Raw genomic sequence first — 14,180 nt, forward strand, 5'->3', positions numbered from 1 at the left:
GGACCAAATCGCCAAACCGAACCCAAAAGCCGAAAGCCAAATCCAAAACAAATACCAAGACAGCGAGGAGGAAAAGGAAAAATTAGAGAAACTCCCCCCCATCCACGAACAAACACCGCGAAGCGTGAGAAGAAAATGGAGGCATGAGCACTAGCGCCTCCGCGTCCTCCTCCTCCGTCCTCGTCGATCCCCTCGAAACCCCCTCGCCCCCGCGGCCCTCGTCGTCGGCGGGCTCGCCGGGTGCCGCGCTCCCCCTTCTCCTCCTCGGCTGCGCCGGCGGCGGCGGAGGGAACTAGGTAAGGGGAGGCGGAGGGGAAGGTTGAGGTAGAGCGGAGCGGCAGCGACGATGCCGTCGCACGCGGATCTGGACCGCCAGATCTCGCAGCTGCGGGAGTGCAAGTTCCTGGCGGAGGCGGAGGTCAAGGCGCTCTGCGAGCAGGCCAAGGCGATCCTCATGGAGGAGTGGAACGTGCAGCCCGTGCGCTGCCCCGTCACCGTCTGCGGCGACATCCACGGCCAGTTCTACGACCTCATCGAGCTCTTCCGCATCGGCGGCGACGCGCCCGACACCAACTACCTCTTCATGGGCGACTACGTCGGTCAGTCCCCCCTGCCTCTTCTAGCCTCCTCCGACTTGTGCTGGGTTCCCGTCGATCTGTTGATTTGCCAGGTGGTTCGATCTGGTTCTCTGGTCACTGTTACTTCTTGATTTCAATAGATCCTGCTGGGGAACTGAGGTGCTCAGGTCCTCGGGCTTGGGGGCTGGAGCACCTGCGATGGGCTTACTGATGCTAAATGGATTGTTGAAGCTGATTATTTCTTTGTTACTGTTGCTTCATAGATCAATAACTGTTTCATGTTGTTATTATACTTTGGATTAGTCGATTTGGGTATCTGTTGACTGACTTCAAACTCATTTTTTTGCGGATGAGAAGTTAATGTTCAGCATATTTATTTTTTTAACGGAAATGAATAATATATTTCCTTAAAAGCAGTTTCGTGCCTTCTCACCTATAGCAAGTGCGTAGAAAATATTTCTAGGTACTGTCTATATGAAGTTCGAAGGTTTCTCGGGAAACTGAAAGTGTGTGAACCTTTTAAATTTTATTGCATGCATGGCTTGTTCTCTACTGCTAGATTAACAAATAAGTATGTGGCCTTTATTTTTGTCTGCTTTGTCCGGCTACACTATTGGTTTACTGACTTACCGTATATGGCTACACTATCTTCAACATATGCTTCTTACTTCTGAAATTTGCATGCACTTCGGATACGGCCATGGATTTGATACAAACATGACAATTAAACTTTGTTGGAAACTTGGATGCATTGCTTCCTAGTTGTGTGTTGTATTATATAGACACTTCCCATGAAATGCAATTTTTTTAGTTAAGTTGTTAAGGGACTAATGAAGCTGCTTTTCTTTCTATCTGTATTTTCTATTGCTTTTTGATAGTTCTATTTGTTTCCATACCATAGTTGAATTGACTATGGGTATTTTCTGCAGACCGTGGCTACTACTCAGTGGAGACTGTGACATTGTTAGTGGCTCTAAAAGTACGTTATAGAGACAGAATCACAATATTGAGAGGAAATCATGAGAGCAGACAAATAACTCAAGTGTGAGTTCCTATTCCTCTAGTTGAACTCTACAGCAGTAGAGTTGCTAATTTCAGAAAAGGATTTTTCTTATTGCAATCACTGAAAAAAATGAGGACATCATTAAGTAATTTTTCCTGAAATGATTGAGTTTGAAATGGGCTATTTCCTGGACACTGAGTCCATGCTGATGACTGGTACAAAATGCACTTAAAGGTTTGACTGTCAAGAGAATTAAGGCAATTACTTGGCCGTATCAATTACTTTCTTGAATACTCCGATCACTGAGCATTTGGGCCTTCTTTTCTTCATTTTCGTTACAATTCTTGTCTAAGATAAACTGCATTACTTTACTTCTATCCTATAGTCAAGGGCATCGGGTGCTTGTAATTTTGACTTAGCATAATATTTGGACTACATATGTGATCACATAATTTCTGTGAAACTAAATCATTTTATGGCACAAAATTTATGTTTTCATTCTTTCATTGTTCTCTTGAACTCCATGTCTTAATTTTCTCTTGGGTTTTGTGATAGTAGAAAGGAGCTTAGGTTTACAGGAGGGGGCCCAATGAGCTCCAAATATTTGACCTAGCTTCAGCTCCAGAAAGTCACAAGCTGATGCTGAAGTTAGGGCTAAGCAAGCTCCAACTTGAACTCTGTCTCTATCCACATTCTAAATCTGAGCAAATGTTGGTTTGAGGTAGAAACATTTAGATGTGAATGTGGAGGTGTGACATGGATATGGAATGCTGAACCTGCGGATGTAGATTCACTGGTTTTGTAATTTTTGGATATTGTAGTTTATACTTACTGGGGACCTAGGCCTCTAAACCCTTAACAACATTCAACAAAGAAAGTGAGGGGCCTCTCTTGTACACATTTTTATCTAACCTTCCAACCAGCACTTTCTATTTCCATGCTTGTCAAACCTTCATCTTCCTACTATTATCTAGATTGAAGAAAATAAATAAAAGGTCGCAAGGTGAATTGTTCTGCTGGCTTAGTTAGATTGAAGAAAATAAAAAGGTTGCAAGGTGAATTGTTCTGCTGGCTTAGTTAGATTGAAAAAGTTGTGACTTCAACTATAGATTTGTGTTTAGAGTTCAACAACTAAATTAACTACACAATATTCCAGTTGGTTAATTTAACAATTGACTGTTTTTTTGTAGATCAATTACTTGCATTCTTTCTATTGCATGCGATTATCTCAACACATCTTATATTCACAACTTAGCTTCTCTGCGGGATGTGTAATGAATTAGTCAGTTATTTGCGTGGAAAGGATGTTTCTTGGTCACGGCATCGCACTTACTACTGAAACCACAATTGCTACAATTTATAATGCTGATAGAATTCTGAAATTTACTTCCAATAACAACACGGTTTTGCGATGAATCGTACATTGTTTCAGCTGTTTTTGTTGCATTGGTCTGCATTGTGAAATATAACTATGCAAACACACCTAAAGTGGTAGGGTGCTCTTTACATGAAGTGTTTGGCTACAGGTATGGCTTCTATGATGAATGCTTACGGAAATATGGAAATGCAAACGTGTGGAAGTACTTCACAGACTTGTTTGACTATTTACCTCTCACAGCTCTTATAGAAAATCAGGTTTGTTCTATGTTTATGTTGTACATTGGTGTGAACCTACAATTCTGTTTCTGTGTGTTCCTGATGAAAGTGGAAAATATGATTCTGTAGGTCTTCTGCCTACATGGTGGTCTCTCTCCATCGCTGGATACATTGGATAATATCCGTGCTCTCGATCGCATGCAAGAGGTTGGCAACAAAATTTGCATGATTTATATGATCTAGTTGTTAATTGTGGATAACTATACACCTTGCATATTTTGAATTGTAGACCATTTTGTGCACGTCTTTCTTGTTGAATGGGATTGTGGATCCTATTTCTTTTTGACATATCTTGATAATAGAACAAGGCGCTGAAGTCTGCATAGACACGAAAGGTCTGGCTCTCAAGAAATAGATAGTCTTATTTATTATATCTGTAAGGTAGGTTAGTAAGGATGATTTTGAGCCATTTATTTGCACCATGCAATTCTGCATGGGACAGGGAATGCTTTCCTGTTTAAAGAACTGTAGAAACTAAGCAACTCCAGATTTCAGAATTATTTGTCAACCTTGTTGCAGTTGTGTGGTTTTCTATTCTATGGCCCAGTGAAATTCTTTAAGGCAAAACAAAATCCACTTGACTCCATTTTCCGGCTTTACTTGATCTTTTACTTCCTAGTTCAGTTGCAGTGAGAAAGTGATTTTAATATAGAAGCCTATGATATTTTAGCTATCCAATTTCTTGACATGGATCATTCTTAAATGATCTACAATTGACACCTCAATTGGGCTTTATTATGGTGTAAAGACTGTAAACATCTTTAACACCTGTATATAATGAGTTTGCTTTGGTTACCTTGATTAATACTTTCCTCTGTTTCCTAAAATGACTGCAGGTCCCACATGAAGGGCCTATGTGTGATCTGTTGTGGTCTGACCCGGATGATCGATGTGGATGGGGAATTTCACCAAGGGGTGCTGGATACACATTTGGGCAAGATATCGCGCAGCAATTCAACCATACAAATGGACTAACACTTATTTCAAGGGCCCATCAACTTGTAATGGAAGGGTTCAATTGGTGTCAGGTTAGTAATTCAGTGTGTTTGATTCTAGCCATCATTTTTTTTTCCGTTGAAAGTTCTGTTCACCAAACTATTTTGGTTTTTTTAAATTGAAGTAGGGAAAACCCAATTCTGCTGAAGTTTCTGGGTCTCCTAATTATTGATAAGAATCTTTGTTGCCATACATAAAAAATACTGATTTTAATACTCTATTTATTAACACATGACATGTTGGATATCGACATGGTTCCCATACTGCAACTCTGACCGTTATTTTTTAAAATCAAAACTATATTGAAAAAACTTTAGAAGTATTTTTCACCATAAATCCAACTGTACAATTTCTACGTGACAATACGCCAATAGTTCAGTTTGAATTAGCGGTCTAAGTTAATAGGGAGCGGCTTTATAGCATGGTTTTTAAGCATCTTATACTCACAAGTGAAGGGCATTGTTCTTTGTGAATTTGCCGGTTGCCTGTGCATTGCAATGGATTTCCAATAAAAGTATTCAAAGATCTGGGCTGTAATAATTGAATTTCATATAGAATTAAGCGGCATAGAAATCACAATGATATGACTTAGAAAGCCATCTATGTATTATCTATTTATCTGACACACATAAGTATGCACAGGCCATTGCATTTTGTAGAACCAACCACCATCACCCGCTACCACCAGTCCACCAACTGTGCTTTTTTTAGAAGTAAAGACCATGCGATTTATCCTTCCATCACCGGCATGGAAGCACCGAACTGGAACATTGCCCTGCAGAATCTTGAATGATTTACATTGCCTTGCCTTGATTGTGTGATGCAGGATAAGAATGTTGTGACGGTGTTCAGCGCACCAAATTACTGCTACCGATGCGGTAACATGGCTGCGATCCTCGAAATCGGAGAGAACATGGATCAGAACTTCCTCCAATTCGACCCAGCTCCACGGCAAATCGAGCCAGACATGACACGCAAGACCCCGGACTACTTTTTGTAATCGTCATGTTGGCTCTTTTTAACTTCTCTCTGCCGCAGGCCTGGGTCTGTAGATCTGCCGTTAGAATATCTGTTTCCTCAGCCACCTTGTACCCCTCCTCATTCTTTGGTGTGGAGATTTTGTTGCCGCTTCTCAGAACTTCATAGAGCATGTTAAAAGTACGTGACATTGGGATTTTCTTTCTTTTTTTTTATTTGGCTGTACCTCCATTTTGTATTATTCTGAGACACAAGAGAAGAGAAGCTGCAATAGAATACAGCGTAATATATTTCGTTCCATCTCCAGAAGAATATAAGATGCAAGAGGTGATGGGCATGATATTCCGTTGTCTCTTCTGGTGTTATTTGCGGTGGTTCCCTTGGGTGTGATCATCTACCTCAGATCTGAAGCTCAGACAGGTCTAGCAGGTATGTTTTCAAGTTGAAATACCATGTCAACGTTGGGAGGTGCGCACAGGTTGATAAGGTGGTTTTATCTGTGGATGTTTGATAAGGACACATGTTTGTGCACTTGCAATTCTCTAGTTCCTGGAAGAACCCTGTCATATCAAGTCACCTTGGCCGCCACTCGCCATTCGCATAGCTGCACAAAATTTGTTTGAGCTTGATTTGCGCCGTGCCAATGCCATGGTAGATGGATCAGCCTGCACTTCGGAAATTATCGCCAAATATGTTGTGCACGATGTTTTCTTGAGCATAGCCGCTGGTTTGGGATGAAGCCGCTTGGAAAGTTCAGAGACACTGAACGGAGCTCTTTTCCGTCACGTGCTGTTCTCGTGTCGTGCTGGGCACCAGGCAGGGATTAGGCGGACATTGACAATATAGGCACACCAAACCTTTTCTAGGAGGCCTGGCGTGTTGGCCTGCTAACATCATGTCGAAGAATCGAATGGTTCCAAGTTAAGGATGTTGATGCGAGTAAATTTTGTACTCACAAGCTCACAGCACAACTGACAACTGAACTGACTAGCTTCCTTTTCCACCCAACTCATCTGCTTTATGAAGCACAAGAGGTTGAAATCATATACTCCATTGAACACTTGCACAAAAGTTTGCATGATTAGATGTGCTAACCATAAGATATCATACCACCATGAATTTTAAATGTTTTCTTTTCCAAAGCACCCATGTGAGAGCACTTGCCTACTGGCCGCACATACCACTATGTTCAAACCTGACCTTCCCATAAGTCAGTCTTCTTTAAAGAACAAAATGACCTTCCTTCCTAGGAGCCCATGGCTAATAATGCATTGCAATTTGGATGGTGTGCGTTTTCCACCGTTCCAAAGACCAACCCAGTGCTGCATCTGCTTCTCCTCGCGTCCATCCATTGGCTTCCGCACAATTGATCGTGGCTGCAGCATATACCATGGATGCATGCTCAGCTTGTATTCTCCTCAGTTTGATTCACCTGCTTTCTAGCGTCTCAGCCCGTGATTTCCTCTTGGCGGGCTCCTCCCTCTCCGTTGAGCACAGCTCCAACGTGCTCCACTCAGCAGACGGCACTTTCGCCTGCGGCTTCTACAGCATCTCCCCCAATGCCTCCACCTTCGCCATCTGGTTCTCCAGGTCATCTGAAAGGACAATTGTCTGGAGCGCAAATCCTCTCCACCCTGTGTACACCTGGGGATCCAAAGTCGAGTTAGATGTCGATGGGAGCATGGTTCTGAAAGATTACAATGGCCAGATTGTGTGGAGCAACAATGTGAGAGCTTCGGACGCTGGACATGTTCAAGCTCAGCTCTTGGGCAATGGGAACCTCATTGTGAAGGGCAAAGGTGGTGCCGTCCTGTGGCAAAGCTTTGATTCTCCTACTGATACCATGCTACCTACTCAGAGCATTACTGCTCCTAAAAAGCTGGTATCTACTAACAGGTTACTTGTTCCTGGCCACTACAGCTTCCATTTCGATGATCAATACCTTCTTTCTCTGTTTGATGATGAGAAGGATATCTCTTTTATCTATTGGCCAAATCCAAGTAGGACTATCTGGGAAAAACTTAGAGTGCCGTTCAATAGCACCACATCTGGGGCTCTAGATACCTGGGGACATTTCCTTGGAAGTGATAATGCAACCTTCACAGCTGCTGATTGGGGTCCAGGGATCAAGAGGCGGCTGACACTGGATTATGACGGCAACCTCAGATTATACAGTCTGAATAAGGCAGAAGGAACATGGTCGGTCACATGGATGGCATTTCCTCAGCTCTGCAAAGTACGTGGTTTGTGCGGCGAAAATGGAATATGCGTGTATACGCCTGTGCCTGCTTGTGCTTGTGCCCCTGGTTTTGTAGTCATCGACCCAAGTGACCGGAGCAAAGGATGCAGACCTAAGACCAACATCAGTTGTGACGCACAGAAGGTGAAATTTGCTAAGCTACCCCACACTGATTTCTTTGGGTATGATATGACTGTCCATCGTTTTGTTTCTCTTGACTTTTGCACGAACAAATGCTTGCATGACTGCAATTGTAAGGGTTTTGCATACTGGGAAGGAACTGGAGATTGCTACCCGAAGTCTGTTCTTCTTGGCGGTGTAACTCTGCATAACCTTGGTAGTACTGGTACCATGTACATCAAGATTCCTAAGGGAGTAGAAGTGTTGGAGGCCTCAATTCCGCAGTCACAACCTTTTGGTCCTAAGTATGGTCCTGACTGTAGTACAGCAAACAAATACTTCATAGCAGATTTTCTGGATATGCTTCAGAGAGATCAGAGTGGATCGAAGTATTTGTACTTGTACGGATTTTTATCAGCAATATTTATGGCAGAACTAATGTTTGTTGTATTAGGATGGTTTATCTTCAGGAGGGAACGCAGGGAACTGAGAGGAGTATGGCCAGCTGAGGCTGGATATGAAATGATAACTAATCATTTTCGCAGGTACACCTACAGAGAGTTGGTGTCAGCGACTAGAAAGTTCAAGGATGAAGTTGGAAGGGGAGCATCAGGCATTGTATACAAAGGAGTCTTGAAAGACAACAGGGCAGTAGCTGTGAAAAAGTTGGTAGAAATAAACCAAGGTGAAGAGGAATTCCAGCATGAATTGAGTGTGATCAGCAGGATTTACCATATGAATCTTGTGAGAGTGTGGGGATTCTGTTCTGATGGTCCACACAGGATATTAGTTACCGAATATTTTGAGAATGGCTCATTGGATGAAGTCTTATTTGGTACTGAGGGTTCAGAAATCTTACTTGGATGGAAGCAAAGATTCAGTGTTGCCCTAGGGGTGGCTAGAGGATTAGCATATCTTCACCACGAATGTTCAGAGTGGGTCATCCACTGTGACTTGAAGCCTGAAAATATACTGCTGGATGAGAACTTGGTGCCAAAGATTGCCGATTTTGGCCTTGCAAAGCTCCTGAGCAGAGGCGGATCCAACATAAATGTTTCAAAGATACGAGGAACTAGAGGTTATTTAGCGCCTGAATGGGTTTCTAGTCTCCCGATTACAGCAAAGGTTGATGTCTACAGCTTCGGAGTGGTGCTGCTGGAGCTACTAAAGGGAGCCCGTGCCTCAGACATGGAAAATAATGAGGACGAGGAAGTGGAGATGGTCCTTGGAAGGATCTCAAGGATGGTCAAAGAAAAGTTGAAGTTGGATGGCAATGGCAGTGAGCAATCTTGGCCCGCCGAGTTCATTGACGCTAGACTGAATGGTCAATTCGACAATTTGCAAGCAAGGACAATGATGAGGCTGGCCGTTTCATGCATGGAGGAAGACGGACAGAAGACCAACCATGGAAAATGTGGCCCAGATGCTTGTTTTAGTAGCTGATGTCAGTAGTGCCAATGTAAATATGTCAGGAGCCACTTGAAGCCTGCATCCAAATGGTTATTTGTACTAAGGGTCATACAAATAACATATAGAATTTCCTTCAGTTCCTCCCTTTGTGGCAGAGCGAGATGGGGAAAAAAATAGTAACTGTAAACTGTAACATTTGTTCAATATCCATGCTATGTTCAGTTGTAGTTTGCACTCTTAATCAGGAGAAAAAGCCATTGTTATCAAAATAAAATCTTATGTCATGGTTTTAAAAAAAATCTTATGAAGATTTGTTCAATCCGAGTACAGAATTGCATCTAACATTCCCAAACCAAGAACAAAGCCTCTTTGTCCTATTCAAGTTGGGGTGGCCAATCAAATAATCGATAGATCGCATCTGGGATAGAGTGGAAGTTTCAGGCATACGGAGTATCACAGATGAACAGCGCGCCTCGGCAACTGCAAAGGGCAAAGGTCAGCTATTGATCAACCGCTGATAACCATACCTGTGTGGCTGTGTGCTCGAAACGGGCACTGAGCCGCGGCCGTGGCCAGCGGTTCTCCGTCCGCCCCGCCCTCGATTGGCACCGCCGGCCGGTGCGCGACCCGGCGGCGGGCTGCTCGACGACGTAAGCACGAGTGGCTGGAGCGGTGGCGCTGGTTCTGCCGGCGTGGAGTGCGCCACGAAAGGGGTGCAGACGGGGCCTTTGGGCTCAATAATCTGGGCTTTCTCTCTAGCAACGACGATGGGCTGCAGTCATGGGCCGCACCGCCAGAGCGAAGAGTATGGGTCGAATCTGCGTTTCCTTCGTAGACCACAAAACTGTCTATTTGAACTCCTCAAACTCGCAATACCAGACATAGCACCTCCCTAAGTGGTTTTCCTCATTTTCTTTTATATTTATTTTAGCTGAATATTTGAAAAATTATATTAAATCATATAAAAATCGTAAAATAGAAAATTTAATTTTTTTGGACTCCACATGACGAGACCTATGCAGTGAATATATTATATAATATACTTTAATACATTTATTTTATATATTTAGATATATACTTTTCTATAATGAATTCATAGCTACTGTTTGTGTAGTCAAATTATGGTGAACTAACCATTAAATTATAGGCATGTAAAAAAAATTTCATGCTTATTGTATCATGCACACTTGAGTTATAGATTTATATAGGTAAACTTAGCTAAATATATTGATAAATCTAGATAAATCTATAACTCAGGTATGCATCTGCCAATGAGAATAAAATTTTTCTTATAGATCAATCATGTAATAATTAACTCACCATAAATATTTCATCATAATTCTATGATAAAAATTATGGCTATGAATTAATTACAAAAAATATATATCTAAATCTACATCAAGAACTTTATACTGAATTATACCATATAATATATTTACTACATAGATCTACTCATGTGGAATCCAAAAAACTATATTTTTCATTTTATGATTTGTTTGTTATTTACTACAATTTTTCAAATATTTACCTAGACAAATCTATAACTCAAGCATGCATCATCCAATGAGTATGAAATTTTTACTACAACTTAAGAATGTATTAGTTAGATCACCATAAAATTTTCACTATAATTGGACCACACAAAATTTAGCTATGGATTAATTACAGATAAATATATATATAAAGCTATAGAAAAAATTTTATACTAAAGTATATCATACAATATGTTCAGTGCTTAGGTCTAGTCATGTGGAGTCCAACAAAATTAAATTTTCTATTTTATAATTTTTATGTGATTTACTATGATTTTTAAAAATTCAACCAAAATAAATATAAAAGAAAAGGAGAAAAACCACTTAGAGAAACCAGTCAAGGAGGTAATATGTCCAGTATTGCGAGTTGGAGGAGTCCAAACGAATGGTTTTGTGGTCTAAGGATGGAACGCGAACTCAACCTATAGTCTAAATAGGTAAAAAGAACTTTTTCCTAAAAAAAATCAGTGAGAGTCTTGATACTCTCATCATTTTCCTCCAAAATTTGAACAAAAAGCAAAAAGATTTTTATCTCATAGTTCAACATGATTAGGTCACGAAAACAATGGCGCCTGTAGCCTCGAGGTAGTTGGCGGGTCATTACAAGCATGTTGCCTGTTCTGCAGAAGGCTTCGCAGGGGGACGCGCTCATGCTACTCGACGAGTGGAACAAACAAACCTGTCCCAAGTCTCCGGCTTTGTGTGCGCCCGGTCATCGGAGTCACTGTTAATGCAATTTTTTTTTGAGCAAAGATGTCTGTATTAAACAGTGAGGAAAACATCCATGAAGATATACGAATGCAGACACTTCCGTAGAGGATACATAAGCCGCACTCCATCTACCCACGAAGGTGCAAGCACACAACCCAAACCGAAGAAGCTTCCCTCGCACCAATGCTTCAAATGGAATCGATATCTGATAGTCGTTGTAGCTCGCAGTCAGGGACAAACCCCGCGCTTCTCCGGCGCCGGTGCCGGCCAAACAACTCCCGCCCACCTGTCTTCCGCTTTCCATGCATCCAATCCACCCCATCCCCTACGGTGGTGGGGGTGTGCAGACCTCACGAGATCGTCGCCGGAGCCGACGATGCCACCCTCGCCGTTGCCGGATCTGACCACCGCCAACCAAGAAGCCACCGCCATCACCAGCGCAGCAACCAGAAGCGGGCACCACCCCGGCGAACAGCAGCCGAAGCCACCACCGACGAGCAGCAACAGCCCAGCAGCAAGTCCGCATCGGCCCGCCAAGGAGAGACCCAAGCAACCCGATAGGACAGGGGAATCCGCCGCCGGCGAAACGAATCCCGGTGAGGAAGAAAAGCCCCCAAGGGCAAACAAAGCACCACCGCCGCCAGCCCAGACAAGGCACACGGGGTGCACAAACCTCCCCACCTTACGCACAAGGTAAAGAGGAACCCTAACCTCACAGAAGGAGCACCGGAGCCCGCGCCACCGAAGACGCCACTGCCGACACCCGCCTGGAGGAGATCCATCCATCTTCGATCCTCGCCGGAGCCGACGCCAACGGAGAGGAGAAGAAGGAACAAAAGCTTCACGCCGTCGTCGTCACCACCGACAGGGAAGAACCCGGCCCGCCCATGGCAAACCAAATCCATGGGAGGGATTATTTAGCACATAAACTAGAGATCTAGAGCTAAATATGTACATGTACATCACCCGGTAGATCCGGCTTCCCCTCCCCCTCCGGCGACGACGAGGCCACTAGAGGGGAGGGGGAAGCAGCGGAATCACGCCGGGGCCGAGAAGTCGCCTGTCGCCGCCGCTATGAACTGTAGCGAAGGGGAAAGGAAGCCAAAGAACCTGTCTCACTGTTAATGCAACTTGTGCGCAGATTATCGTGTGACGTGCAATAATGCATGCAACTTGCTAGCCTCGATTGGACCTCGGATGCATAGGTCGATGCATTTGGAAAAGGATGGCCAGTCATCATGTCGTGATCATAACAGATCAATTACTAACGCTCGTGTTCAGATGTTTGGGTCATGTTTGGATGAGATACAGATTATAAAAGATCTGGATAGTTGTTATATATTATGAAAAATCTGGATTGTAGATTATAAATAGCTGGTGGAGGAAGATATTGTGATTATAAGAATTTTGGGTGGTTATAATGTTATATATTATAAACTTCTTTAACTTTCAGTTTTTATATTTTAAAAGTCACAAAGGTTGACAGAATGTAAGGTGCACATTATCCAATTCACCATGAAAACTAGTTTGAAAATATGTAACTAACTTCATTTAAAATGTCAATTTTCTGGTCAAGATCAATGGATGTCTTATAGTTATAGACTGCACCAAGTCAAACCGTGCCAGATAACTTGAGAAACAAATTAACACTTTTTTTTAGATTATGGAAAATCCGGCCTCGACCAGTTACAAATGATGGTCCACAGCCAACAACAGATGCAGCACACAGGCTGCTTAGCAAACGCTAGTTCAACCGACGTAACAAAATCAAAGACAAACTCTGTAGACTCTTAACAACGCTAAGACTCTAAGCTCTGCTTAAAGCCACCGTTACGCAGACGGTTCCTAAAATTCTATCCTCCTCTGGAGAACAGCTCCAGCACCAAACCTTCTAACTGTCGGCACTTGTTCTTTAGAAAATTTTTCTCTTCCTCTTTAGACAGCTGCGACCAGAAACTGGTCTAGTACGCCCCCCTGAAAATTACCTGCAAATACGAGTTAGGAAGTAATCGATTGAAAACTACATTATTTCGATTCAACCACAAATCCCAGCACATCACTGTTGCTTTGTACTAAAAGTTGTTTTCTAAGGTTAAGAGGAAAACCCCTTGTAACGAACATGGCACCATTTATGCCATTTCGAGTGATTTTGGTGATCGAATGACAACACAACACTTGGACTAATATGATTGTTAAGATGATCATTCTCAGGCTTTTAGGTTCAAGTGATGACAAAGAGAAAGAGAAAATATGCGTAGCAAGGCCCGAAGGGCAGCCCCTACGGGGGTTCCGCTACCCGGTTAGCGGACGGGGGTCGAGGGGGAGCCGCCTCTCGCGGGTCTCAGGGCAGCGCCCTGAAAGCTCTTCGGTCAGTAGCACCGGAAGAACCGACGCCATGGGCATCGGAGCATCCGATGGTAGTCGGAAGAACCGACGCCATGATACTTTGGTGCAGAAGGGAGTCGAAGCCAAGTCAGCCTATAAGCACCGGTTGAACCGACGGGTCAAAATGGGGGCATCGGTGCATTGGCCGTCCTTTGTACCAGAGGCGATGTCAGTGCCCAGAAGAAGTGTCTTCAGCACCGGTTCAACCGATGGGGCATCGGTGCATACCACCGGTGTAATGACGTCAGCGTCCAGGAGAAGATTCCTTCAGCACCGGTTGAACCGGTGAGGCATCGGTGCAAAGCATCGGTTCAACCGGTGGTCTCTGCGTCAGCCGTCAGGAGTCCAACGGCTACTTCGTGTTATGAGTGACCGGATGAACCGACGCTACCCCGCCAAGAGGCATCGGTTCTTCCGGTGGTACGCAGATTTTCAGCTAACCGTTGGAGCAACGGCTACAAGACTTGGTGGCCTATATATACGCCTCACCCCGGCCATTTGAAGTTTGCTGGAGTTGCTGGACATCCCACACACACCCAAGAACATCTCCAAGCCATACAAAAGCATCAAGA

General features: G+C 43.5%; 2 protein-coding genes across 8 annotated transcripts; one reads left to right on the plus strand and one right to left on the minus strand.

Moving 5' to 3' along the window:
• Positions 1–15: 15 nt before the first annotated feature.
• On the plus strand, positions 16–5,551 carry LOC120670876 (serine/threonine-protein phosphatase PP2A-1 catalytic subunit). Of its 2 annotated transcripts, none has more exons than XM_039951054.1 (6): positions 16–599; positions 1,508–1,622; positions 3,108–3,216; positions 3,307–3,384; positions 4,074–4,265; positions 5,060–5,551. In XM_039951054.1, the coding sequence occupies exons 1-6, from the start codon at positions 347–349 to the stop codon at positions 5,231–5,233; spliced, it is 921 nt and encodes a 306-aa protein (XP_039806988.1). In that variant the 5' UTR covers positions 16–346; the 3' UTR covers positions 5,234–5,551. The 2 variants fall into 2 exon arrangements, with proteins under 2 accessions (XP_039806988.1, XP_039806989.1); XM_039951055.1 differs by lacking the exon at positions 5,060–5,551 and adding an exon at positions 3,467–3,572 and having other exon boundaries at positions 24–599; positions 4,074–4,210.
• A 677-nt stretch (positions 5,552–6,228) lies between these two features.
• Positions 6,229–12,781, minus strand: LOC120670877. 6 transcript variants are annotated; one of them, XR_005673416.1, is made up of 4 exons: positions 11,935–12,470; positions 9,508–11,236; positions 8,975–9,056; positions 6,229–6,855 (listed from the first exon to the last, which is right to left on the minus strand). XR_005673416.1 is itself a non-coding variant. In XM_039951056.1 (3 exons), the coding sequence occupies exons 1-3, from the start codon at positions 12,126–12,128 to the stop codon at positions 6,754–6,756; spliced, it is 378 nt and encodes a 125-aa protein (XP_039806990.1). In that variant the 5' UTR covers positions 12,129–12,385; the 3' UTR covers positions 6,229–6,753. The 6 variants fall into 6 exon arrangements, 2 of the variants coding, with proteins under 2 accessions (XP_039806990.1, XP_039806991.1); XR_005673415.1 differs by lacking the exon at positions 8,975–9,056 and having other exon boundaries at positions 11,935–12,466; XM_039951056.1 differs by lacking the exon at positions 9,508–11,236 and having other exon boundaries at positions 11,935–12,385.
• Between the last annotated feature and the right edge of the window lie 1,399 nt (positions 12,782–14,180).

This window comes from Panicum virgatum, chromosome 4N (genome assembly GCF_016808335.1).
Source record: "Panicum virgatum strain AP13 chromosome 4N, P.virgatum_v5, whole genome shotgun sequence".
In the NCBI taxonomy this organism is placed as follows: Eukaryota; Viridiplantae; Streptophyta; class Magnoliopsida; order Poales; family Poaceae; genus Panicum; species Panicum virgatum.

What these genes read in the sequence shown, in the direction of transcription:
- LOC120670876 (XM_039951054.1), top strand. Translation starts at nt 347, where the DNA reads ATGCCGTCGCACGCGGATCTGGACCGCCAGATCTCGCAGCTGCGGGAG. An exon ending in CTTCATGGGCGACTACGTCG is followed by an intron (nt 600 to 1,507) that starts GTCAGTCCCCCC and finishes TATTTTCTGCAG; the next exon opens with ACCGTGGCTACTACTCAGTG. An exon ending in AGCAGACAAATAACTCAAGT is followed by an intron (nt 1,623 to 3,107) that starts GTGAGTTCCTAT and finishes GTTTGGCTACAG; the next exon opens with GTATGGCTTCTATGATGAAT.
- LOC120670877 (XM_039951056.1), bottom strand. Translation starts at nt 12,128, where the DNA reads ATGGATTTGGTTTGCCATGGGCGGGCCGGGTTCTTCCCTGTCGGTGGT. An exon ending in TCCGGTGCTCCTTCTGTGAG is followed by an intron (nt 9,057 to 11,934) that starts GTTAGGGTTCCT and finishes ATTTGGATGCAG; the next exon opens with GCTTCAAGTGGCTCCTGACA. An exon ending in TCTGGGCCACATTTTCCATG is followed by an intron (nt 6,856 to 8,974) that starts GTTGGTCTTCTG and finishes TTGGATCCCCAG; the next exon opens with GTGTACACAGGGTGGAGAGG.